The sequence below is a fragment of the Pteropus medius genome, unplaced genomic scaffold (assembly GCF_902729225.1).
Source record: "Pteropus medius unplaced genomic scaffold, Ma_sr-lr_union100, whole genome shotgun sequence".
Taxonomy (NCBI): domain Eukaryota; kingdom Metazoa; phylum Chordata; class Mammalia; order Chiroptera; family Pteropodidae; genus Pteropus; species Pteropus medius.
The window spans coordinates 32579175-32604100 of record NW_024351730.1 but is presented as its reverse complement, the minus strand read 5'-3'; the positions used below and the strand labels follow the sequence as shown (position 1 = coordinate 32604100).

The 24926-nt window shown below is 37.9% G+C and overlaps 1 protein-coding gene across 3 annotated transcripts in view; it reads right to left on the bottom strand.

The window, feature by feature from the left end:
- Positions 1–24926, bottom strand: part of AFF1 (ALF transcription elongation factor 1) — a 167619-nt gene that overhangs the window by 107116 nt on the left and 35577 nt on the right. The window contains exon 1 of one of the 3 annotated variants that reach the window (XM_039845647.1): positions 8587–9139. The exons of the other annotated variants lie outside the window; for them this stretch is intronic. Within the exon in view, the coding sequence (XP_039701581.1) occupies positions 8587–8603 (17 nt within the window). The 5' untranslated portion in view covers positions 8604–9139. Of the gene's footprint in view, positions 1–8586; positions 9140–24926 lie in introns of those variants that run through there. 3 annotated transcript variants of the gene reach the window in all.

The following is a 24926-nucleotide window of genomic DNA, read 5'->3' as shown; positions in this document are numbered from 1 at the left end:
AGAAAAAAAAGCTGTGTTTTTAAGTCAAATTTAAATTATCAAATTTTCTAACAATCAAATTCAAAATTGACTAGCTCTGAGAACCACTACTTTCATAGCGCAGGTGACTAGGTAGACAGTAAATAACTTACAAGAAATTGACTGACTTAGATCAGTTAAAACATGGGCTAGGGTGGGCATACAGTTTGGCAAACAGTTTGGTAGTTTCTCAAAAAGCACAGAACTATCACAGAACCCAGCAATTTCATTCTTAGGTTATCTAACCAAGAAAAAGGAAATCATATGTTTACACAAACACACGTTCATAGCTGCATTATACATAATAGTCCCCCCCTCGCCAAAAAAAACCACTTGAAACAACCAGTCTATCATATCTAGACAATGAAATACTATTATATATGTCACAGATGAACCTCAAAAAATTATGCAAGTGAATAAGCTAGATGCAAGAAACCACAAAATTCCACGTATGCCAGGTGTCCACAAAAGGCAAATTTACACACAGATACAAAGTAGATTAATGGTTGCACAGGGCTGGGAACAGAAATTACCTATCAATGGGCATGAGAGATCTTAATAAGGAACAAAATGTCCTCAAACTGATTTATGGTGATGGTTGCATCACTCAGTAAAGTAAAAAAAAAAAAAAAAAATCAATGAATTGTACAATTGAAATGGGTGACTTTTTATGATATGTAAAATACACCTCAAAGTTGTAAAGGGGGAAAAGAAAACTTGGGCTAGGAAGAAACATTCATAAAATGATAAATAACATAGGAGATAACAGATCTGGGTGATAGTGAATGTACCTTGATTAAAGCTAACTATTCCCCTCTTCCTTACAAAAAAAAAAAAAAAAAAAAAAGCTACCAAAAGACCACGTAGGAATAAAGCTTCTACTACACTCTTTCAAAATAATGGATAATACCAATACTTTAGAGGCATCATCACAGAATATGGCTGACCTCAGAAAGAAATCAAGTTTTATTCTAGGCTTATAATGAGAACTGTCATGATTTTTTAAAAGCCTACATATTCCGCAGATGAAGATGCCTGTATGAATGGGCCCAGTCACAAGAGTTAAAACAAAAACCCACACTATCAACACTATAGGCAAAATGATAGGAATTATCAAATTCAATCTTTTAAAACTTCCAATCTAGGGCTTTTTGCCTTATGGGCACAGGTCCCATTTAAAAACAAAAACTAAGTTTTAATTGGTTTACTTTGAATTTCACTAAAACCAAGTAATATGACAAGCAGACAACTCTAATCTGTTTACTCTTTCCAACATTTTCAGGCAGAAAACTTCATTTTGAAACAAATGTAACAGACTGAGTTTCATATTGTTTTGAAAACTATGCTAATGTTAGGAAATGTTGCTGCCTAATGTTTTCCATGTGGTACAAAGTTTATATTTACACAGCTTTTTTAAAGTAGAGAGTTAGCAAAAGTATGGTCTAAAAGGGGACTGAGGGGGAAAGAGATGCAGACTGTGAAAGAATACCAGAACACCATAATTCCTAAAAGTGTAATCACTAGGTCAAAGTTACTAGGGAAAAAAGTGAGAACGTTAGCTATGTGTTACTGTCAGAACATTGTACCATTATTCATTTTTTGACAAATTTTAAAAACTATTGAAAACTCAGCGTATTAATTCAGTGAGAGACTGTTTTCTTCTCAATAATTTTTTTAAATAATAATATTGCAGACTCAAATTTTTATCAGCGTTTTGGTGCCTAGAGCTACCAACTCCCTAGATAGGCCATCTTACTTAGAAATGTCTAAGGTAAAATATTAATTTGTCATTCATGAGACAAAACTAATTTCTGCAAAGCGGGGTAGAAAACAGGTTTCATACTTCTGTCCAAAACAATGGGAACTGGTTAATTTTATACCACTTTCCATAAACTCACATCCAGAGTAAATCAGATACACCTGTATTTTTAAAGCACCAATGGGAGAAGGGGGAGAAGCAATTTAACAAGTTATCCAGATGCACATTATCCAGGGTAAAAGTCATGTGATAGTCTGTCTGTTACGACCACAAAAACATATGTACCAAATCAAAACTTAATCACACTGCACAACGGTTTGTGAATTGTGCTTCATATTTTTTCGACTGCTCTGCTTTTGATAGGACAGTTTCCTGAAGGACAGTTTCCTGAAGGAAAGTTCCAAGAATTGAAGTTACAACACCCACATACCAGAAAGTGTTTCCTGAATTTTGTTACAGGAATTGACATCTGCTATAATTTTAACATTTACTTCCCAGTAGGAGTCCCACTTATAATTTTGGTTGAATATTATTTGTCCAATAACAGTACACCTAGACAATGCTTTTTTTAAACTTTCATTTCAGTTTCATAAAATTTAGATATAACTGACCAATTCACAGTTGCAACTTTTCCCTGGGAACAAAACCAACTGCCACTTGATAAACTGGGGTGTGTGTGGTACAGAGCAATAATTTTGGGAGGGAGCCCAAAGTAGACAAGAAAGGGTAAATTAAATATCCACGTCCTTAAGAAGAAATAATTCTTGGGAAAGTGCGTATGATTAAACATTGGGCATTATTCTTGATATCTTTTCCTTTCATTTTCTAAATATAGGTGCATCTGGACATTTCAACTAGTAGTTTGTAATCGGTACCTAAATTTATTGTAGATATCTACCTTCTTTCTCGTATGTCTATTTTAATAGAGGAGGAAAACGTTATGTATATGAGTACATATTAAATCAAAATGTAATTGCATTGCACAGTATATATTGTAGTTTATCTCTCTCTCACACACATATCTCATTTCACAGTGTAGTAGGTAGGCCTCTGGCTTCAGAGCCAGCGGGGCTCCACCCAAGCTCCACCCTGGATCTGCCAATCAGAATGGGGGCGGGGAGAGATGTGGGCTCTGCATGTTAGCAAGCATTCATGATAATTTTTATGTCTAATCAAATTGGAAAACCTTGAACATAATATGACCAACCACACTGCCCCTAAAATGTTCTTTAACTTTTATTAAATTACAAATTTAGCAGTAAGCAATACTGAAAAAAAGGGCAAGATTCTTTTGGTTAAAATAAAAGTAAGCCAGTGACTCAAGAGTCACAGCTTTCTTTAACTCTTCCCAGCCCACCCAAGCAAAGGATTATGTGGGCTACAAAGTTCCGAGAGTTCATTATCATGAGCCATTATAGAGGAACAGTTTTTGGAACTTTTAGAATGTGGCCAAACTGTGGGTGCTCTTTGGAAATATAAGACCTAATACCAAAATAAAGACAACTTAGATGCTAATAGAAATACAATATATTTTCCCCTTTCTCTCTGTGTCAGTTTCTTTTGATAAGATTTCACTACTGGGATTTCTTCTTAATTTATTAAGGCTGATGTCAAATTGCTTTGAGTAACAGTCTTAAGAATCTGATAGTTCAATCTAGTTAAATTAAAAACAAAGCCAATAAACCAACATAAGAAAACAAAAGAGAGTAACCAGAAAAAAGGTTTTCAGGATATTAAGTCTGCTGGCTGTTCAGCCATCGGGTTAAGTTTTAACTCATTGTGGATAGATAGGAAAAGGGGAAAGTCTGCACATGGGAAAGCTTCCCAACACTGATCCCCGCCAAGACACAAAAGGTCTGCACTTGGACGGTTTTGATGTTAATTTTTACTTTTGGGTCTCTAGGGCATTAACTCCAAAAGCTATACATCTTATTTTTCCCCCAAGGTCTAAAGCTAAACTTCTGATACATTTATATTTGAGCAAGACATTACTGTGCATTCTACTTGCTGTTATTATGAATACATGTCATATTCATAATAAAATGAATTAGGAACATTGTGAAGCAGAGGTAAAATATTCCAAGTTTAGCTCTCCTCCCCCAATTTTTTTTCACACAAGTAAAAAGAATAGGTAATCATTTAAGCTGTACAAGATATGCACCCACCCTATATCAATAAAATATAACTGATCCACAACAGAGAGATGATACCCAAGCCTAGTGTTTGTAATTCTGAGCCACAAGAAACGTTGTCACAAAGGTACAGACCATATTTCCAAATGGTACAAAGAGAAAACCAGAATTCACTGTTGCTTGTAGTCCCTTTTCACTACATCTCACAAAGATTTTTCCTTTTTAGAAAACAGGAGATTTTGGAATTAAGTTTATTTGCCACTCTTGGAAAACAAATGAAATGGAGAAATTTGCTAACAGAAAACTAAGTTTATACATTTAGAAGCAATCAAATTGTATGTTGCACCTCAAAGTAGTAATGAAGTTAATCAGCTTTCTAAGTCCTCCATTTTACAACTATTAGGTAATAGATTTGGATGCTCAAATAAAAGATAATATCAAGAGGGGAGAATAGACTTCTTTCTTATCCGTGATTAAGTATATGACATTTAAATTGTTTAAATACAGCATTCACTAAATTCCATTTTCAAAAGAGTATACAATCAGCTGTCTAATACCTTTTCATGGTATAGTATAGGATCCCCTAAATCTCTCGAAGAGATCACTCATTAATTTTGCCAAAGAACATCCCCATAAACCAGCTGACTAAAAAAATGACTCAATCCTCCTTCCCATCTTGATCATGGAAGGAGCTTCAGTCTGTGAGTCAGAAAGCTCGGCTGGGCTCTCAAGATGAACTAGAAGGAATCATTTGAGAGACCTGTCTGTGTTTCTCTTCTGCCAAGGACACTGTTTACAGTGGTGTCATAAGAGGAAAAATGAAGGCATTCACTGAGTCAAAATACTGCATAAATTATTTCCCTCTTGAAATCACTTCCTTAAACTGCACTTTCCAAAATACCTTTCTTGGAAAGGTACAGCATTCTTCTTTGATATTTGCTCATATTTACTCAGAACTTCCTTGCTTTCACAAATTTTCTTCCAAAGTATCAGTAGTGCATAAATTAGGAGTAGGGGCAGAGGGTGGAGCAAAACTGGTTTGGTACCAGTTTAAGAGCACTGCCTTTTGCAATGGAAAATTTTCCCTCACCAGAGTCAAAGAGAGCCACCAAAAGCTGGCCTCATAATAATCTTGGGAACAATCTGACTTTGCTTTATTTTTTTAAAACTTCATTAACATTAACTCTAGTCATATTCAAACCAAAAAACTGTGGGAGAGTTGCTAAACTGAATTTCCTTTTGAAGTTTGCCTGAAAGTGCTTTCTCTTGAGATGTTCTCAGCCACCAGATGCTATTCTACTAAAGGAGCAAGTTCAACTCTGCCGTTCCCACTCATACACCCACCTCACCCTGGGTAGGGGAAAGCCAAGGCTTCTCAGGGAGCACAAGGTACATTTTAAAACCGGTTAATACCTGATGGTAGTTGAAGGTATGGATATATTATTTCCTAGAATTCAGGAATTGCTTCAATGAGGCAGTTAATGAAGATGGGGAAACCACACAAAGCCCTCCTTTCTATTTTATCCATCAACACACTCCTCAATATAAAGCAAGCTAATCCTCATAGAAAAAATCTAAAAATTGTTGAGATTCCATGCCCACCCTGACCCATTAATCAGAGGCTTACTAGTTCTCTAAAGAGGACATGCCAGGTTGTATATGTCTATAAAAATATAGTCCCCATGCGATCAGAATTTGAAAAACAAAAACAAAAAGCCAGAATCTGTAACTATTTCATATCAGAGAAAGCAAGTTTGTTGACAAGTCCCACAGGGAAGTGTTGTCAATATATTTGTTGTGCTTCTGAGTTCTGAAGAAAGCACACACTAATCTGAGCTGAGGCACAGCACACCTCTGCTTTAACTGACACTGCATTTCTAAGTGACTGCCTTTCTCCATAACTGATAACTAAAACCAAATATTTAATGTTTTCAAAATATTGACCCAAATTCTAATTCTTAGAACTTAGGTAATTCACCTCTCATTCAACAAATGTCTTATTTCTAGAGAAGAAATCAACCACAAAGCAAAATAATCAATTTCCCAGCTTAGGGTTTTAAAATGAGGAAGAGGGATATACAACCTCAATTTATAAAAATTTACAAACCAACAAACCAAGACATGCTTAGGTAGTCCCTCCCTCAAAGTACTTCTAGTTTATGCAGGGGATACTAAAAATGTGAGACAATATCTTGCCTTATTAAGGAGCTGACTATACAGAAGGAATATACCACATAGCTTACTCACATGAAAAAATTAGTCATATACCACCTATCAATATGAAATCAATATTACCTTATAGAAATACCAAATAAAAGTGCCACAGTCAGCTCACATATTCACTATCAGTGCTACAAACCTCAGTTTCATCTCAGTTCCCTCCTATCTCCTTTCCAAAAAAAAAGAAAGAAAAAAAGAAAGAAAAAGAAAATGAAATTTAACAGTGCACAATGAAACTACTTTGGTTTAGAACAAACTCCGCTATGAATCTTTAGGTCCAATGAGTCCAACAATCTAAATTATTTGTTTCAAGAGCAAACAGATACTGTGTGACGCATGGGTAAGATTTTACTACTCCAGATTATACATCACATATGATGGTTCCCTTTCACTTAGGACTACTGAGGACAAATAGGCCCAGCTTTGAGGTTTCTCTGAAGTCCACGAATATCTGCAATCTGCTCCATATATTCTCTTTGGAGCTCAAAGGTTACTTACTCTCCCACAAAGCACAGTGTCTAAATGAGCTTGAACCACATTCCAGATGTAACTGGAAAAAACGGACATTTACAATTTATAAGGTATACTCCCATTATGCAGGCTAAGAAAACAAAACATATCATGGCCTTGTGGCTTTGTTCCTAGTTCAAGGGCATATCTTGAAGGCCAGATAGATGAAATATACCAGTCTTCCTATTTCAATTGCTGGCAAATTGAACTACCACACTAGTAATTCAGATTACTGCATCCTAGAACAAAGCACTTTTACAGAAATCACTTCATTGTACTTTTATACTGAGGTTTTGCAGCTTCCCTTTAACACCCTCCTCGGCATTAAAGAGGCAGCCTGGAGTAAGGAAGTGCTGCAGAGCAGCTCAGGAGTCAGGCATTGCTCTGTGTGTCCTCAGGCAAGAAAGACGCTGGCTAGGCCTCAGTTTCCTTAACTAATCTAATGTGAAAATAAAAGCACTTGCCTACTTAAGTGACTGAGGAATCAAAGGGGTAATCCAATTAAAGGCACTGTGCCCGGCGTACAGCCGTGTCCAATTTAGCTATTAAATCATTTTATTCCTAATTAGTTTAAGGGTGCAGGCATTGAAATCACTTACACCTGAGCTCAAATCTCAGCTCTATATTATTGAGCTGTTAGGTAGTATTAACTAAATTTCTTAGATCAAGGTATCTTAATTTAAGGTTTTATGCCATGGATCTCTTCGGCAGTTAACTTTCAGTAGTGGTCAGCAAAAATAAAGATGTAAGTTTAATTTCTCATCCAAGTTTTTCTACTACTTGACCCCAAGAGTCCCTTTCCTAGAATAATCAAGAAAATGGGGGCAGAGATTAAACCTGAGTTGAGAGGATTAAATATACAGAGCAGGCAGCACACAGGAGGTGATCTCTGTAGAGTTCTTTTATTACTGCCTGGAAAGTTCTATGTCTTAGGGAAAAATTTCAAAGTCTCATCTAGCTAGCCCAAACATCAACATCAAAGCATCTATTTCAGTGATCCTTCTGGGTCTTCAGAAATGAAATGTGGTTAGCCCTCTAAGATATCCCCGAATCACTACACTACGGATATCAACTTGAAGAGTTCTCCTATTATGTTAAATGTGACACCAAACTGCTTTCTAGTAAAACCAAGTTTTTTTTTAAATGTATATATAACTCCTAAGTTTCTCTTAATGCTAATTGCTGTCACAACTAAAATGAAATCACACAAGAGTTTGACTCATAATAATCACAGGTGCCTTGTCATTAGTCTTTAATATTAATTACAAAATAAGAAACAAACCACGGAAAGTCAGACTGAGGTTCTTACAACAGTGCAGTGACACCAACTGCAGTTCATTATCCTCTTCCCTTCACCAACCCCGTACATTCTGGTCTCTGCCTACTCAGCAGAGTCAAGCTGTGCCGTTTTATGTGAAATCGTACATTTTAGCAGTAAAATTTTCAATCACTCACCAGGCAAACTCTCAAACACCCTCTCGAAGGTGAATTGTTTTTTGTTTTTTGTTTTTAAATATTAATTGGCTTATAAAATTTTTTTAAGACACTACACACACACACACACACACACACACACACACACACACACACCAAGAGGGCAAAAGGTGCACAAAGAAATGAAAATTTGAGCAAAGGCAGACAAGTTAAATCAACTTAATTTTTCTGAAATTATTTTTGAAAGACAGAAATTTAACTTTAATCCTAACTTTAACTCAATCTCTGCTCTACTCTGCAGAAACTGTCTGTGTGTTCGCCAAACTGTTTTTTATCTGACAGTAAATAATGAACCACAGCATCAGGAATGATGAGAAGGCAATGACAAAGCTGCTTCCTGCCCGTCTTCTTCGCAGCACCCCAACCCTCTCCCTCTACCCGCCCCCCCCCCGCAACCTTCAATTCCCCTAGCCATTAACATATTTTAAAAGTTTCCCTCCGTGCCTGGCTCACCTTGACTGGGCTGCCATAATTCAGTTTATACAGCTCAGAGTCTTCTGTCCATTAGAGCCTTCCAGCCGCGGCCCTTCTGCCAGCGTCGCGCTCACCATTTGCCGGGGCCGAGCGGGGACGGTTCCCCAGCGCGACTCCCGAAGGTTGCGGGTCTACCTGCTCCCGAGCTCGGGCGTCCTCAGCGCAGCCTCGGGCTCCGACCGTATTGGCTCCGACTAATCCTGATGGACATCCGGGCACCGGGGCCTCTGCAGGCGAACTACACTTTGGACCGGCCGGGAACCGTCGCGTCCGAATTCAGAGCGAGTGAGATCCCGCAGGGCGATTTCGGAGAAGGGAAACGAAAGGGGCCCGCGCCCAAAGCCCACCGGCGCACAGCTCCCACCAAACGGCGCCAGACCTCGGGTCAGCGTTGGAAGGGAAAGGAAATCGCGTTTTGGCTCACTTAAAGTTGTCCGTGTTCGCCCGAATACCCCCCGTCAAGAAAGTTCTGGTGGTACGGTCCGCCTCCTTAAATGGGCACGGCGCTCGGCCGGTCCGAGTCCGAGGCTGCGCCCCGCGGGCGGGGGTGCCGGGCGCGCAGCGCGGTCGACGACGCGGCCCAGCTCGGGCGTTTGCGGCCGAGCCCCGCCTGCAGGCTGCCGGCTCGTGCTCTCTTGCCAGGTTTTAGCAATGCACAAACACACCGCCGGAACACCCGGTACCCGGCCGCTCGGAACTCCGGCTCCAACGGGAATACTGTTGAATATTGGGCCCCAAGAGGCTGCAGTGAGTAACGAACAAAACCACAGCAGTGAACCCACGTTCGCTACTTTTGATCATCCCGATGCTTACAGTCAAGAAATGTACAACTAACGCACACTTGTTTTCACTTGTTCGCTTTCAGTTTTGATTTCATTTTACGGTGAGATAAATATTTACAGAACGCCCTCCTCTTTTTTGGACAACATGCAGATTACAAAGGAAACTAATTTAATTTTGTTCTTGAAGTAATTAAGGGATTGGCAAAATTCTCAAAAATCAGAATGCAAACAACAAAGTAAACAGCATAAGATGTACAAAAGAAATCGCGTCCTACTTAAGGGGACAAGAAGGCATTTAAATTTAAACTGTGCCTAAAGCTAAGCAGGAAAAAAACTTCCATGGGTAGAGATAAAGTGAGGTTGTTCTTCTGTGGGGACCAGCAGCACACTGCAGGAGCTGGAAACTCTTAAATGACTGATGAATGAATGTCTAGTCTGTGGACTCCCTACCCTACCTAGAACTGTTACAATGTTGCCCATCTCACAAATAGATACTCCAGACTGTATTACTAAGAAGCCATGTAATACAGACATGTTGACGTCTGGCACAAAAAACACAATGCTGGGAGGGTGAGGGTGGGAGGAAGGGCCAATGCATCTCTATCCTGGTTCTCTAAGTGAGATTAGTGGACTCCTGGGAGTCCCCGTGACCTTCTCAGAGGTCAAAACTATTTTTAGAATGACACAAAGACATGATTTGTTTTTTTCACTGTGCTGACATTTGCACTCGTGGTGCAAAAGCAATTGTGCTGGCGCCTCAGCACTAATAAAGGCAGTGGCAGCAAATGGAACTAGTCACTGCATTCTTCTTCTCCACACTATTAGCAATTTTTTTAAAAAGCCAGTTTCCTTTACAAAAGTTCTTAATGAAACAAGTAGAAGGAATTACTACTTTTATTAAATCTTGGCCCTTGAGTACAGGTCATTTTGATGTTCTTTATGACAAAATGGGAAGTACACATGAAGCACTCAGCTGCTGCAGAGCGAAACGGGTGTCTAGAAGAAAAGCACTTGTGTAATTGAGTTGCAGGCTCAACTAGCTGTTTTTTTCATGGATTACCATTTTTACTTGAAAGAACAATGGACAAGCTGGTTATTCTGACTTGGGTATTTGGCAGTGATTTTCTCAAAAATTAACAAAGTGGGTCTGTTTCTTCAAGGAAAACAACTGATAGTATTTATGACCAATGATAAAATTGGAGCTTTCAAGCATTTTGGAGAACTTTACATCTGACACTGTGAGTTTGACAGCTTCCCAATACTTAAATACTTTTCCGATGAGATAAGGACAGTAATGAATGTGATTTTAGAAGATCTGCATAACTTAGTGACCAATATTTTCTGAATGGTACAAAATCACCCATGGGTAAAAGATCCATTGAAAGTGCAAGACACCCTTTGCTGCATCTACTGCAAGGATGAAGGCCATTCTCAGTATACTGTTGACATTCCAAAAAAATGTGGACATCACTCTGAAGGGACAGAAAATTATTGTGAAAGGCCCCAGAGGCACCCTGAGGAAGTCACATCAATGTAGAGCTCAGTCTCCTTGAAAGAAAAAGAGGCTCCGGGTTGACAAGTGGTGGGGAAATAGAAAGGAACTGGCTACTGTTCACACTATCTGCAGTCATGTACCGAACATGATCAGGGATGTTACACTGGGCTTCCGTTACAAGATGAGGTTTGTGTATGCTCACTTCCTCATCAACATCATTATTCAGGATTTCATCATTATTTGGATATCTTGTTGAAATCCAAAATTTCTTGGGTGAAAAGTACATCCACAAGGTTTGGATGAGATCAGATGTTGCTTATTCAGTATCTCAAGCCCAGAAAGATGAGTTAATGCTTGAAGGAAATGACATTGAACTTGTATCAAATTCAGCTGCTTTGATTCAACAAGCCACAACTGTTAAAAACAAGGCTATCAGAAATTTTTTGGATAGTATATTTCTTAGACCACGGATATTTAGAAAATAATGGTAAGAGCTTTTTGATTCAGTATTGGATTATAATCCCTCAGTCATTTTAAGGATCATAGTTGGGCAGCATTTATTTTCACTGGTAAAAGATCTCTACCATACAATAAAACACTGTTGTACACATATATTCTTTTGAAATAGTAGAGTGATAAACCTTCAAGGAAATAAAGTATAAATTCAAGAAAAACTCTACTCCCCAAAATTTTTTGCTTGCCATTTTCTCCCATTTTTCTCTTGCTGTTCTAAATACCAACTATGATCATTTATGCTTTAACAAATTTATATCAGACATATAAGCTGAAACAATGTTTCATAATAGATTTACTCACAAATTGTCCATTTACCACAGGCTAGAAATGTAACTAATGTAAATAATCACTAATATTAAAATTACATTTTTCCTCTGTAAACTATGTCAGCTGTCCTAGCATTATTTAACCCATTTCCTGTTTGCCCCAACTATACTCACTAGCAGTGCTTGTGGCTGCAGAGTTTACCCCAAGATAACTTGCAGATTACATTCCAAACCTTAACCTCAAAGTTAGCCATACATCTCCCATGCTTTTTAGAGAATTAATCAAAACAGGACTGATGCAGTTGGGACAACTCGTTTGAACAGAAAACAGATGCCAAATGATCTTAAAAAAAGGATTGCAAGGCCAGATTCTGTGGTAAACTTAATGGCACTAAAATGATGTGACAAGAAAGAGGTGATAATGTTTTCAGCATTCCACAATGATACTGTGATTGAAGTAGACAACAGAAATGGAAAGAACACTAAGAAGCCATGTGTCATTGTGGATTATAATGAGAATATGGGTACAGTGGACTCCGCTGATCAGATGCTCACTTCTTATCCAAGTGAGCACTAAAGGTACAAGTTTTGGTATAAGAAATTCTTTTGCCACTTTCTAAACATTACAGTGCTTAACTCCTACATCACGTTCAAGAACGACAATCCTGAGCACACGATCAGCCATGTAAACTTCAGACTGATGCTGAATGAATGAATGCTGGAAAAGCATCACAAGCAACGTCTTTGAGATCGTCTGTGCTCTGATGTCACACCTCTTAGCCTGTCTGGAAGACATTTCCCTAAGAGCATACCACCAACATCAGGGAAACAGAATCCAACTGGTCACTGCAAAGTTTACTGCTCATACAACAATGATGGCAAGAAGATCCAGAGAGAAACATATTTTTGTGCAGAATGTGGTGTTCTGCTTTGTGTTGTTCCGTGCTTTGAAATTTATCACACACACACAAAAAAATTATTAAATACTGATCATCACATACATTTCTGTTACATTAGGATTAGAGACAGGTTCTGTTTAGAAATAATTCCAAGAACAGTTTTATATTTTATTTTCACATTGAAAACCAGTCAGATTTCTTTTAGCTTCAAAGCGTATGTTTATGTAAAATTAACACTGGCTGCACTTCTTTTTTCTAAATGGAAAATGGGTTAAATACTATAAAGAAATGAAAGAATACAGCAAATACTTACTCAAAAGAAATATGGAATCAACAGCAGGCCAGGATTACAACTGAGATTCCCTGGGTTCTCAAGACGGTTTGTAATGTAAATTAGCAAGGGTAACATGAAACAGAAGTGGAATTATACTCAATTTGTAATAGATCTAAAAATACTAGAGAAAAGTGCAGGAGAAATTCTGTAACTGAATACTGTCTGTGGCTGAAGAAAATAGTGCAATACAAACATGGGCATTATTATTTCCAAGTGTTTTGAAAACACCATTGTATCCAACCCACAGATGTGTTCGGCAGGGTAAGTGAACAAAAAGACATCTTAACCTTTTGGAGGCACAGAACTCTTTGGCTTTCTGATGAAACTTGAGGATAACGGCCCACGCATACAACATTGGGTTATACTTTGATGTGGTTCATGATCCCCCTACAGCCCACTTAGTGAGGCTCTGTAGACTTCAGGTGAAGAATTCCTGGGCCTTAGAGTATGCTCAAACTGGACCAGCTAACAAACCCAACTTGTCTGACAAATAAGGGGTAAGATCAATTATCAATCTTCACTGCCCTTTTAAAAGCTTAGGACTGTGTTAGCAATTGCCCAGTACAGTGAAGAATGTCTAATGAAAATAGTGGAAAGGTGTTACATGACAGTGAAACATCATCTATACAATAACACAAGTTTCTCTGTTCGCTTCTATATTCTTGAATTCATTAATCCTACAGTGACCACATATGCTAACACCAAAAAAGTAAGGTACACAATTTAATAAATAGGGCAAAATATATAAGGTGAGTGGGACAGACTCTTCTATCTGAAATGGGTTCTTGAATCATGAGAATACCTTTTTATTAGCTCTCTCCATTAATGAGCTTTATAGATGACTTGCACACATGTAATGTGTGCCAATCTCCTACTGCTGTCACAGCTGAACTTCCTAAATGAAGAGTAGTCTGCTTCCTTTGTGATGCCAGTGATCACCTTCCCTGAAACGCTCCTCTGTGAACTTTTAAGATACGACTCTATTTGGGAGGCAACTCATTTTATTTCATAATTCTTTCTGCTCCCACATCCAGGATCCAATAGAAAACACTAGAAAACTTTGCTTGCTTCTTAGTCTAAATGCTGTCTTGGACAAACAGTATTATCAATGACTCTCCAAAAGTGTCACTCCAGCCCAAATCTCTCTCCACAACTCTAAATCTGTTCTTTCCAGCTGCTCCCACTTTTACTTGGGAGGTTGTCTATAATGGATCATTCTTTTCATAAAAAGTGTATCACACTAGAGATGATGAGAGACACCTACCATTCAGCCTGCATTACTGCTTGGATGCACAAAGAGTGGTTTTCATATAGAAGAAGGAGAGTGGATCTTCACTAAAGACAGGATGGGAAAGAACCTGAGGGAGGGTGCACATTTAGTTGGTTCCATTCTTGGGAATAAAGGCAGAAGGCAGAATTCAAAGTTATATTCCAATTAGCAGAACAGGAGGGACTTGGGTAACATAAAACTTTAAAAATTCCTTTTCTCTATAATGTGTCTTTTAACTGTTTAATGACCAGCAATTAACCCCTTGAGATTAAATCTGCTTCCTTAAGTTTTAGACTAGCAAAACCCAGTAAGTACCACAATAATGAGTATGCAGGGAGTATGCAGTAGAGAGGCCTTTAAAAAGGAAAGGCAGGTAGGTGAGAGAAAGAGACATCATCAGCCTGAGAAATGGCCCCAGGCCAGGTGGTGACCCCCAGCAACTCAAACTCAACAGGGTCAGAATTAACCTGACTGGCCCCAAGTTTAACCCACTTCTCTCCCCTTGGTTGCCTGGTTACCCACCAATTACCCAAACTAAAGATCAGCCACTCGCTCTTTTTCCTGGCTCTCTCCACATGTAATCACTACCAAAATTCCAGAGGTCTCTTGAAATAGTAAAAGAGCAGGAGTGTGGAGAGTTTCACTTTAAATTTTTTTGAATTTATACAACTAATGTCTAATTACTTTTTCTCCCTCTGGATTGAATATGCTTTCACCCTCCTGTTTTACAAAAATATTTAATGACATGGAAAGATACAGTATAAAATAAGGCTTTTTTAAAAAGCCGTGGCAATACAATGCATTTGGTATGATTTCACTTTATCAAAATTGAATCAAATAAAAGATTAACAGAGCCTCTGTTTCAAAATGCTAGCTGTAGATATACTTGGATAGAAGGATCAGGTGACTTATCCTATTTAGGGCATTTAAAAATTTTTTAATATTATAAAATGAACACATACCTGCTTTTACAGTGACATACAAAAAGGAAAATCACAACTATTGTAAAAAATGAACTACAGTCAAGTGCTGCTTAACAACAGAGAAATATTCTGAGAAATGTCTTTAGGCAATTTCATCCTAGAACAACAAAGAATGCACTTACACAAACCTAGATGATACAGCCTACTATGCACCTTGGCCATATGGTGCAGCCTATTGCTCTTGGACTACACGCCTGTGCAGCATGTGACTGTACAGAACAATACAAGATTAAATCAAGCACAACAGAAAAAGCTGAAATCCAGAGACACAGTGAACACAAGTTGTATGAGGCTGTTCTTGGCATAACTTGGCATACAGTTTTACAGCACACTTTTTTTATAAGTAGAAAGAGTACACTCTAAAATAAAAAGTATATTACAGTAAATATATAAACCAATAACATAGTTGTTTATTATAAAGTATTCCATACTGTACATAATTGTATGTGCTATACTTTCACATGACTGGCAGCACAATAAGTTTACACCAGCACCACCACAAACACATTAGTAATGCACTGCACAACCACATTTCAATGTCTGTGTCAACAAGGTGACAGGAATTTTTCTGCTCCATTATTATTATGGGACCACTGTGGTTTGTCATTATGCAGCGCATGATTGGATAATAAAATCTTACTTCCAGAAAGAAGACAGAGGTCATCTAATCCATTTCTCCATTCAACAATGTTCTATCTCTACCTAGACTGGCCTGTTTGCCTATCTCCAGGGACATCTGTTGTCTTACAAAGCAGTCCCTTCCACTGCTGGCAAGTGATGAGCACTGGAAAGTTCTATGCTCCAGAGAGCTAAGATTGGCTTTCCTGCAGCCCTTGTCCATTGGTTTGACTTATGCTCTCTTGATTTTAATAATCATCTAGCTTTCTGATGCTTACTGTTTGATGATGTATCTTGTTCTATCCTTCTCCCTCATAACTATGTTTTTACATTTAAAATGCATGTATCGTTTAAGTTCTACCAACTATCTATTTGTATTCCACTTATCCCTTTGGGATTTTGGATTCCTGTGTTGCTCCTTTTCTGCATTCTTTGCAAATTTTCAGGCCCCACCTTAACTCACACAATCAGAAACTCTATTGGTGGGGTCCAGCAATTAGTTTCAACAAGCCTTCCAGGTAGTTCTGTTATATACTAAAGTTTAGAAACCACTGCTCTAGGGCTAACGTCCTTATTGTACCAATTCACACCCGGCACTTCTATCTTCTAATTCTTTTTTGAAATAAAAAATAATTATAAAATCTTCCATTCTTTCTAGAACCCCCTACCATTTTCTTATTTCAGGTTTTTCACGTATCATCATGCTTTTTCAATAGCTTAATAAGAATGATTTCTCTTGCTAATGCTCTCTCCCCTCGCAGGGTTCAACACTACTGCCAGAATATAGACTGTCATTTCTAAAACACACATCAGATGTTATTCTCTTACTCTTAGAAAGATACTTCTCTCCTGCCACCACCTTTGCACAGAATATCTTCTCTTTGATGGAATGTCTTTTCCCCTCTTCTCCAGCTGGAGACCCCTAACCATTATTCAAACGCCAACCAATGGCAGCTCTTCTCAGAAGCTTCAAGCTCATGGTAGTAGAGTGAAGGTTAGATGGTATTAAGGGAGTGTTTGTTTTTTTAGACAGGAAAGCAGCCAAAAGATAATGCAGCTCAAAAGATAATTACTGATACAGAGAACTGTGAAGAACTCTGCTAGAGAAGCAGTTGGCAAGATTTCATCCTACACGAGAATTCAAAAGAGAGATCTGCCCCAAACCAGCACAATCTAAGGAGTTCTCTCATTATGTAATTAATAGACTCTGACCTGAGTCCAAAAATGAAGCAAGTAGAGATCAGAGATCAGTGGACTATTTTCAACACTTCAAGAAGTCCAAAGAAATCACGGATTTGCCCAAGGAAAGTGTGTGAAGGGCTGCTTTGGGCCTCTCTGGAGCTTCTGCCAACTCGGTGTGGTAACACCAGTTAGCTCATGCTGATCAGGAAGTCTGACAACTGCCTGTGGTTTAATTGATTTTAAAATAGTAAAACAAAGTTGTTTAAATGTAGTTTGTTTAGTACAGGGATTCTTTCAAAACACGGGGTCTAAAGAAGAAGGGAAAAATAATAGAAAACAATAATAATTTAAAACATACGCACATCACTTTGAAGACAGGCACTTCCCCATGGATGTGAACTAATGGAAACAATTCAGATCCTTCCAACTGTGCAGTGGGGTTCAGAACCTTGCCTACTCAGGAGCATCACCTGGGGAGGTTTGTAATTCCTGACACTCAAGCCACATCCTGGGCCTATTAATCTCTGGGGGTGGGACTCATGCAGCAGCATTTTAAAAATGTCCTCCAATGATTTTAATGTGCAGTCAAGTTGGAGAACCTCTGTTTTCAACTACTCCACCTTGCTACTCCAAGTGAGAGCTGCAGAGCAGCAGCAGCCAGCCTCCATGGGAGACGTGTTAGAAATGCAGAATCTCAGGTTCCGCTCTAGAGCTACAACATCAGAACCAGCATTTTGACAAAATTCCTAAGTGATTCATATGCCCATTAAAGTCTGAGAAGTACTGCATTATAAAATACAGAAGACTTAAGAATTCCTTATACTCTCAAAGACAAGTGACCAATATTCTCTCCCATATTCAGTCTAAATCATTAATATCTAAACGATGTTTTGGTACAGTCCTCTATGTGTTGGGGGCTTTTTCTTTCCCTTTGAGCTATCCCCCATATCTTCCAACACATAAGAAACGGGGAAGGATTTAAGAACTGGAAGAGAGGAGATATTTCCCAGCCTTTGCAAGAATGCTTTTCCCTTTCGTGGGGGAAAAAAATTACGTATCTAGAAAGGCACAATGATCAGTAAACTACAGAATATAAGTTACACTAAGATCTTGTTTCCTCACACATAAAAGAGGTTACATCAACTATTAACAGTTTCTGTGATACCCAGTCCTATTCTAAATGTGCTGTTTTTATGTCCAGCGAATGTCTGAGTCCGAACAATTCAAAACATAAATTGGGGTATGAATTTTACATTCCATTGGAGGACTGAGGATTTCCAAAAAATCAGGAGAGTTTTATTTGAGGGTTGTCGTGAGCTCTGCTTCCTATCTAGGTCACAATGCAAAAGATTAAAATGAAATCAAATCAACGCTTGCTAAGCACCTTATATGTCAAAGCCCTGTGCAACCCTACAGAAGAAAATTTTGTCTTCTAAGCATTTACTAACTCAGAGAAAAGGCTACTCCATTTTCTAAATCTTAACTATCTTGAAAATACAACAAATTTACAGAACAAAAGATTAGTTAATGGCCAATTAATCCTTTTCATGATCAATGATCTATATGTTATTGAGCTAATTAAATAATTAGTTTTAAGCATTATGTTTAAGGATTCATTTAAGAAAATTACAGCCATTTTAGTTCACAGAATGTATTGCCCAGTTTGCAGGAAGAAGGGGACTTCCCCAGGTAATCCAATTAGTACTCATCCAATCTGAACTTGGTCAAGGTGAGAACTCTCAGCTGGGAACTCTGCTCCCAGCTGACAGACTTGTTAGTGCCCTTAACACCTCAAAGCTGGCCGGCCTCATCCCTTAAAATGCTTAACCACTGGATAGACCCCTACATTTCCACTTGGAAATTCACAGAAAGGTTACTTTTCCCCAAATATAATAATGTCCCCTCAGTATGCATGCTTGAGATGTTTAGTAACAATACCAAAGCCTAGCAAGCAAGGTGCTGGGAAAAATTTTGTGAGTGATATGAATTGCAAATGTCTACTGAGTACCCACAATATACATGGTCCCATTCTAAGCGCTTTGCTTGTGTTAAATTAATTCCCACTACAAGCCTTTAAGCCAAGTACAGTACTATTATTCCTGCTTCGTAGATAAGGAAAGAAGCCCAAGGGGTTGGATAATTTTCTTGAAATCATGCAGCTGGTAAGTGGTGGGACTGAGCTATGACCAGAGCCCACGCTCTTTATCTCTAAGCCTTGTAGCCTCTCTGGAGAAGCTGCTACAACCCTCTTGAGAAAACAATCAGAAGACTGCTTCTACAGGCTCTTAGAAAGTCATTTTTCCCACTATCTAGCTAGTTTTCATCACAGCCCTCTCAAATTTGACCCAACTTTTAAGCTTAGCTAGCTGGCTTCTGCAAAAGGCAAACAATGATTCATTATCATGGTTTGGTTTGATTTTCCTAGGCGTGTTTAGGGTTTGAAAGAAATTCAGAATTGGACCAGAGCATCTACTATATTTCAATAACTAAAAATAAGGCTGTAAGAAAAGCAATTTGAAGTAAACATGGCACTCCTGTCCTGGTTTTTTACCTGACGTTTCAGGTACCAGATGCCCACCCCTATCCTTCAGAAAAGATGGAGACAGAAAGTCTGCAGAGCTGCAAGTTCATGTTTTTGAGTCTAAGAAGTAATAGTAACAATTATTGATGGTGGTGCCATCTAGGAGAATCATTTTATGAATAAAGTGGTTTTGGAGTAAGAACTAATTTGCCTGAAACCATTTCAATAACAGCTTCTCTCTCTCTCCTTTAACGAATGTAGAGTTGCTGAGGGCTATATATGTAGGTTATACATTTCCAACGACCTCAACTAAGTGGCTCCCAGCTGAGAGAACAATATAAAATAATGAAACAAAAAGCCACTTTCCACTCAAACAGTTTTCCTAACACTTATACATTTATCCTCAGATTTGAAGCAGGTTCCTGGGAGCCACACCGTGTGGACAGGCTCACACTGCTACGTGCAATCCTTAAGCTCTTTTTGATAAACTTTGATGATGCTCATAGCCAAGACAGCGTTGGCAAATGCCTCCTGAGCCTCCTCACTGGTGGCCAGCAGTGCTGCCCATGGACGGCGTCCTCTCTGCGGACAGTCTGAAACTGTCCCCAGCGGGGCCTGCGGGTTCAAGAAGCCGTGTCATACACACCAGAGCTTGTGTACCCAGCACCCTGAAGACAGACTCCTTGGCCTCGTGTTTTCTTCATACATCTTTGATGTCATCAGTTAACCAAGGCTCTTTGGATACTACCAAAGCAGGGATGCTGGGGGCTCCCGCCGAAGTGGTCCTGTTATCTTTTGCAACTTATGCAGCGTTAAAATACTAAATCTTATTACTATTCAACAATGATGACTGTCTCTGGTTTCCACATGGGTATTAGTTACTACCTCTTGAGGAATGAGGACTGCCACACAGAGGGGCTGGCACACAGCCAAGACTGACACAGCCCAGTCTATAAGCTGTTTGTTGTTAAGCCCCTTGCAGACTCCTACTCAAGGTTTAGAACTGCTGTGTTCAGAACCTGCTCAAGAGGAGGCAAATGGCCAGAAAAAGAGCAAAAGCAGCTTCCTGGGGTTAATCAGGCCCTTTGGCCTGAGCCCGGGAGTTCCTACCCCCACAGGTAAACTGATAAAGCCTTATCCACAAGCAACACCACTGCTTGCACACAAAAAATACCAAGAGGGAGTGGTTATTACATAAGGAGCAGAGAGAAAACAGAAAAGACATCTAATCTTCTTCCATATTTTATAGGTAAGAAATTCAAGTAGCAGGGTTTCAAGTGAAGATTTTAAAAAATCATAATACTATTATCCTGCCTAAAATTTTCCCTTTAGTATTAATATAATATTAACTAATTATTAATTAATTAACTAATTAATATTAACGAAATGTTCCTTTAATAGCCTCAAATATCCAATTAGTCTTCAAATTTAATTGGTGTGCTCAGATCCAGGAGCCTTTCATTATAGGGTGGATATGTCTCCCAGGTTTTTAATAATCTATATATTTTCTTCTTGAGATTTACTAGGGGAAAAAAAGGTGATTTTTTTCACATGATATCACTTATATGTGGGATATAAGCCTAAAAGCAACAAATGAACAGGACAGAGACTCATGGACATAAACAATGGACTAGTGTTTTATCAGAGAGTAGGGGGTGTGGGAGGAAGGAAGAGGTGGACAGGGTAAAGGGGGTCAAATATAGGGGAGTAGGGGGAGGGTGAAGTGGGTAAAGGGGATCAAATATATGGTAGCTAACGGACTGGATTCTGGGTGGTAGTCACACAACAGAATATACAAATGTCAAATTATAATGTACACCCAAAAATTATAGAATTGTATTAACCAATGTTATTCCAATAAACTTAAAATAAAAAATAATAAATAAATAAATACCAATGGGAAATGATTAGCAAAAAAAAGATGATTTTCTGTAGAGTTCTATATTATGTATTTTGCTCATAACACCAAGGAAGTGTCCTTTAACATGTTCCTCAGTCCAGTGTATTTCCTATAAACTGGTTAGATCAGATTTCTCTCCAAACTTTTGGAAAGACTGTTTCATAGGTGGTTTGTCTATATCCCATTGATTCATACCAGGATGCATAATAATTATCTCTTTTTTAAAAAAAAACCTTAACATTAAGTAATGGATCATGTATTATCAGCCACCCTAAACCATCCCATTAAAGTTTCTCACCATCTTTTAACCTAATGACATTATCAGCTACTGATAATCACTGACGATTCACTTTAAGAACACAAGTATCGGAATAATATTCTGATGCTATCGCTCTTTTATTTGATAACTTTTCCCTGCAAATAACTTTTCCTCACTAATAGTATGGTTACCCAGTTTGTTCAGGAAACTAGGATAAATGCTTGATTCTTTCTCTTATTTCTATCTTCTCAAATTATGAGTCAGTTCCCTACCATTTTCTGAAGGTGACTAAATGATTTTGTTGTTTTAGTATTTTAAATCCATAGTTTAAATACATTTGATATGTTTTAATCCACTACAGTTTTTATTCTTTTATTCTTTTTATTCATTGACTGACCTTTGGCTACTAGAGTCTTTTTGCTATCTCTCCAGAAGTCTTAGACAGGCTTTGCTTTTCTGATAATAATGAGAAATTCTAGGCTCATCTTGTACATTTCCAGATCCAGACCTAGACTCAGTCTTCCCTCCAAGAGCCCTGGTTCCTTTCAGCGGGAATGTATGTACAATCCACACTGAGTGGGGGCTGGGAGCCACCCTGTTGCTAGGCTGGCCATCTTTGTGTTTTTTTTATCCAGGAGACAGAAGAGAAAATGTAATTTAAGAAAATATAATAGACATCATTAATTTCCATTGATATTTTCAATTAAATTTAGAATTCGGTGTCTTAAACTCTTTGTATCTTTTTTCTCTTACACTAAAAACCTTATTTCCCAACAAGTACAATAATATCTGTATCATTATTAAACATGTTTGCTGAGAACAGTTTAAGGTTTGCCATTAAAGTCACATAACATACAGGACCCTAAGAAGGAAACTTTACAAAATAATCTTAATAGTAGATGGGGAAATTTACAATTGTTCCATGTTTTTTAAATTTTCAAAACTCTAAAAACTTTTAAGTTATAAATCTATAGGTTTATAGGGAAATAACATATATAACTCTTACACATATACATAACACAAGTTATATATAAATAACAACAACAGTTATCTGTTTATAGGAAAACAAAAACAGTAAAACTAATATTTACTTAATATGCTGTGATTTAAAACATTAGATACATTAAGAAATAAAGTATTTATTTCGGTGTTATAAATCTTCTTAAAAGTTCTTCCAACAGTGCTTTCCTCCTTCTTGTCACATAACTTATGACACAAAGCGAACATCTTTTCAATGCCTTGGCAAACTGTCATACTCCATTCTAAGTATGGATCGCTTCAACATTTTACCCTTTCCTCTTTCAATGTGGGGAAATATCTCCTAGAGTTCCTCTGATGTGAGTGTTTCTGAGGTGCCACTTCCTCCGAGACATCTTCATCCTTTTCATCACAACCACTCTATTTACGTCAGTAAGTTCACCCCCTCTCTGTTCCTCTGGCTGCACATTCCCACAGTCAGCTGTTTCTTCTATAACTTCATTTATGCTCTATTAGAATGTCACTTCCAGCACTGTGACTTTTTGTTTCTTTCCTGCACTTTGATCTTTGTGGGCCAATTCTCTCTTTTGATTATCCATTTATGCGAAATGTCACATGGGTTCACTACTGGGAGACAAGGAGGCAACACAGCTACATGCTTTGCTGTCTTTGCTAAATGACCAACTCAGTGACCAATCATCACCAACAGGCTTTAAAGAAGTGACATGATTTGTCATTGATCATGATACCATCTGTTTTTTATATACTGATTTGTGAAGTAATGAGCTAGCAGCAAAGTTTATATCTCATGAAATTGCTGTGCTAACTGAAATTTGAACCATTGTGTTGGGGAGCTGGTGTTATTTAAACCATGATAATAACTTAAATTTGTGGGTATTGGAACTGTGCAAAGCAAGGACTGACTGTAATTCCTTTTGGTAAATATAAACCACCAACTTGAGAAACTATTAAATTCATTTGTTCACTGTTGCTTTCAATTTTTAAGGAACAGTCCCCCTGCCAATTTTGATTTAATTTTGTCTTATAATTATGTATAACATTTAGTAGTTCCAAAGTGAGCCACAAAGCAAAGTATATTCAGGAAAGTCTAGCTTCTATTTTGTCCCCCATTATTTTTTGGTTTCTCCTTCTATTACTTATTCTTTTAATATAAGTAAATACATATACATTTTTACATTCTCCTTCCTTACTAAATAAAATATAGCATAATTATACATACTATTCTGCAACTTGGTTTTTAAATTAATATGTCTTAGAAATCATGCAATAGTAGAAAAGAGTCCTCATTTCCTTTTACAGCTGTACAATGCTCTATTGTGTTGAAGTACTAGATTAAAAAAAAAAAAATTAACTCCCTATTGGTATTTGGATTATTTCCAGTTTTTTTGCTATTACATATAGTCTGTAATGAATAAACCTGTAGATAATCTTTTTCTTATTTTTGCAGTGTATCTTGGAGATAAATTCTGAGAAGTAAGCTGGCTGGATCAAAAGGTAAATGTAAATATATGTTGCTACCTACTACCAAATTTCCCTCGTAGGATAACACCATTTTGCAATCCCACCAGCTATGTATGAGAGTACAGCATTTTCCCCCTACAATCTTATCAACAAAACATGTCAAATTTTTACCACCCTGATAGACAAGATGTGATCGCTTAGTGGACTAGTTTTCATTTGTATCTCTCTTATTATGCATGATTGAGCATCTTTTCTTAGTAAAGGGACATTTAAAAATATATAACTGCTTTGACAGGTTTGATATTTTAGAATAATGTAGCTAGCAGTTTTCAGATAAACCTTTCACAAACATAAAAGAACTGTTAAACACATTCCTTAAAGGTCTGAGTAATTTAAATGCCCCCCTCCCCCGCACAGGCTTTATTCATATCAGTTCATCTAATCTACACATATTTGAGAGTTTGGGGTGCACCAGAACCTGCCCTTGATGTGCTAACAGGGGCAGGACAAAAGGGTGTGGGAATGCCAAGTGTTTAGCTGGGATCACAGTAGTTTGAAGATCACTGGAGTTGAGAGTATCTGAGGCAAATTTTCAATAAGGAACAGTTCATTGGGAAGAAAGAGAAAGGGTTTCCTGGCCTTTAGAGATGTTCTAAGCAAAGAATTAGAAATGGTACTACAGAACAGTCTGCCTTTTTGAGAAAAAGGAAGGAAGGAAGGAGGACGGGAGGGAGGGAAAGAAGGAAGGAAAGAGAAAGAAAGAAAAAGAAAGAAAGAAAAAGAAAGAAAGAAAAGAAAGAAAGAAAGAGAGAGAGAGAGAGAGAGAGAGAGAGA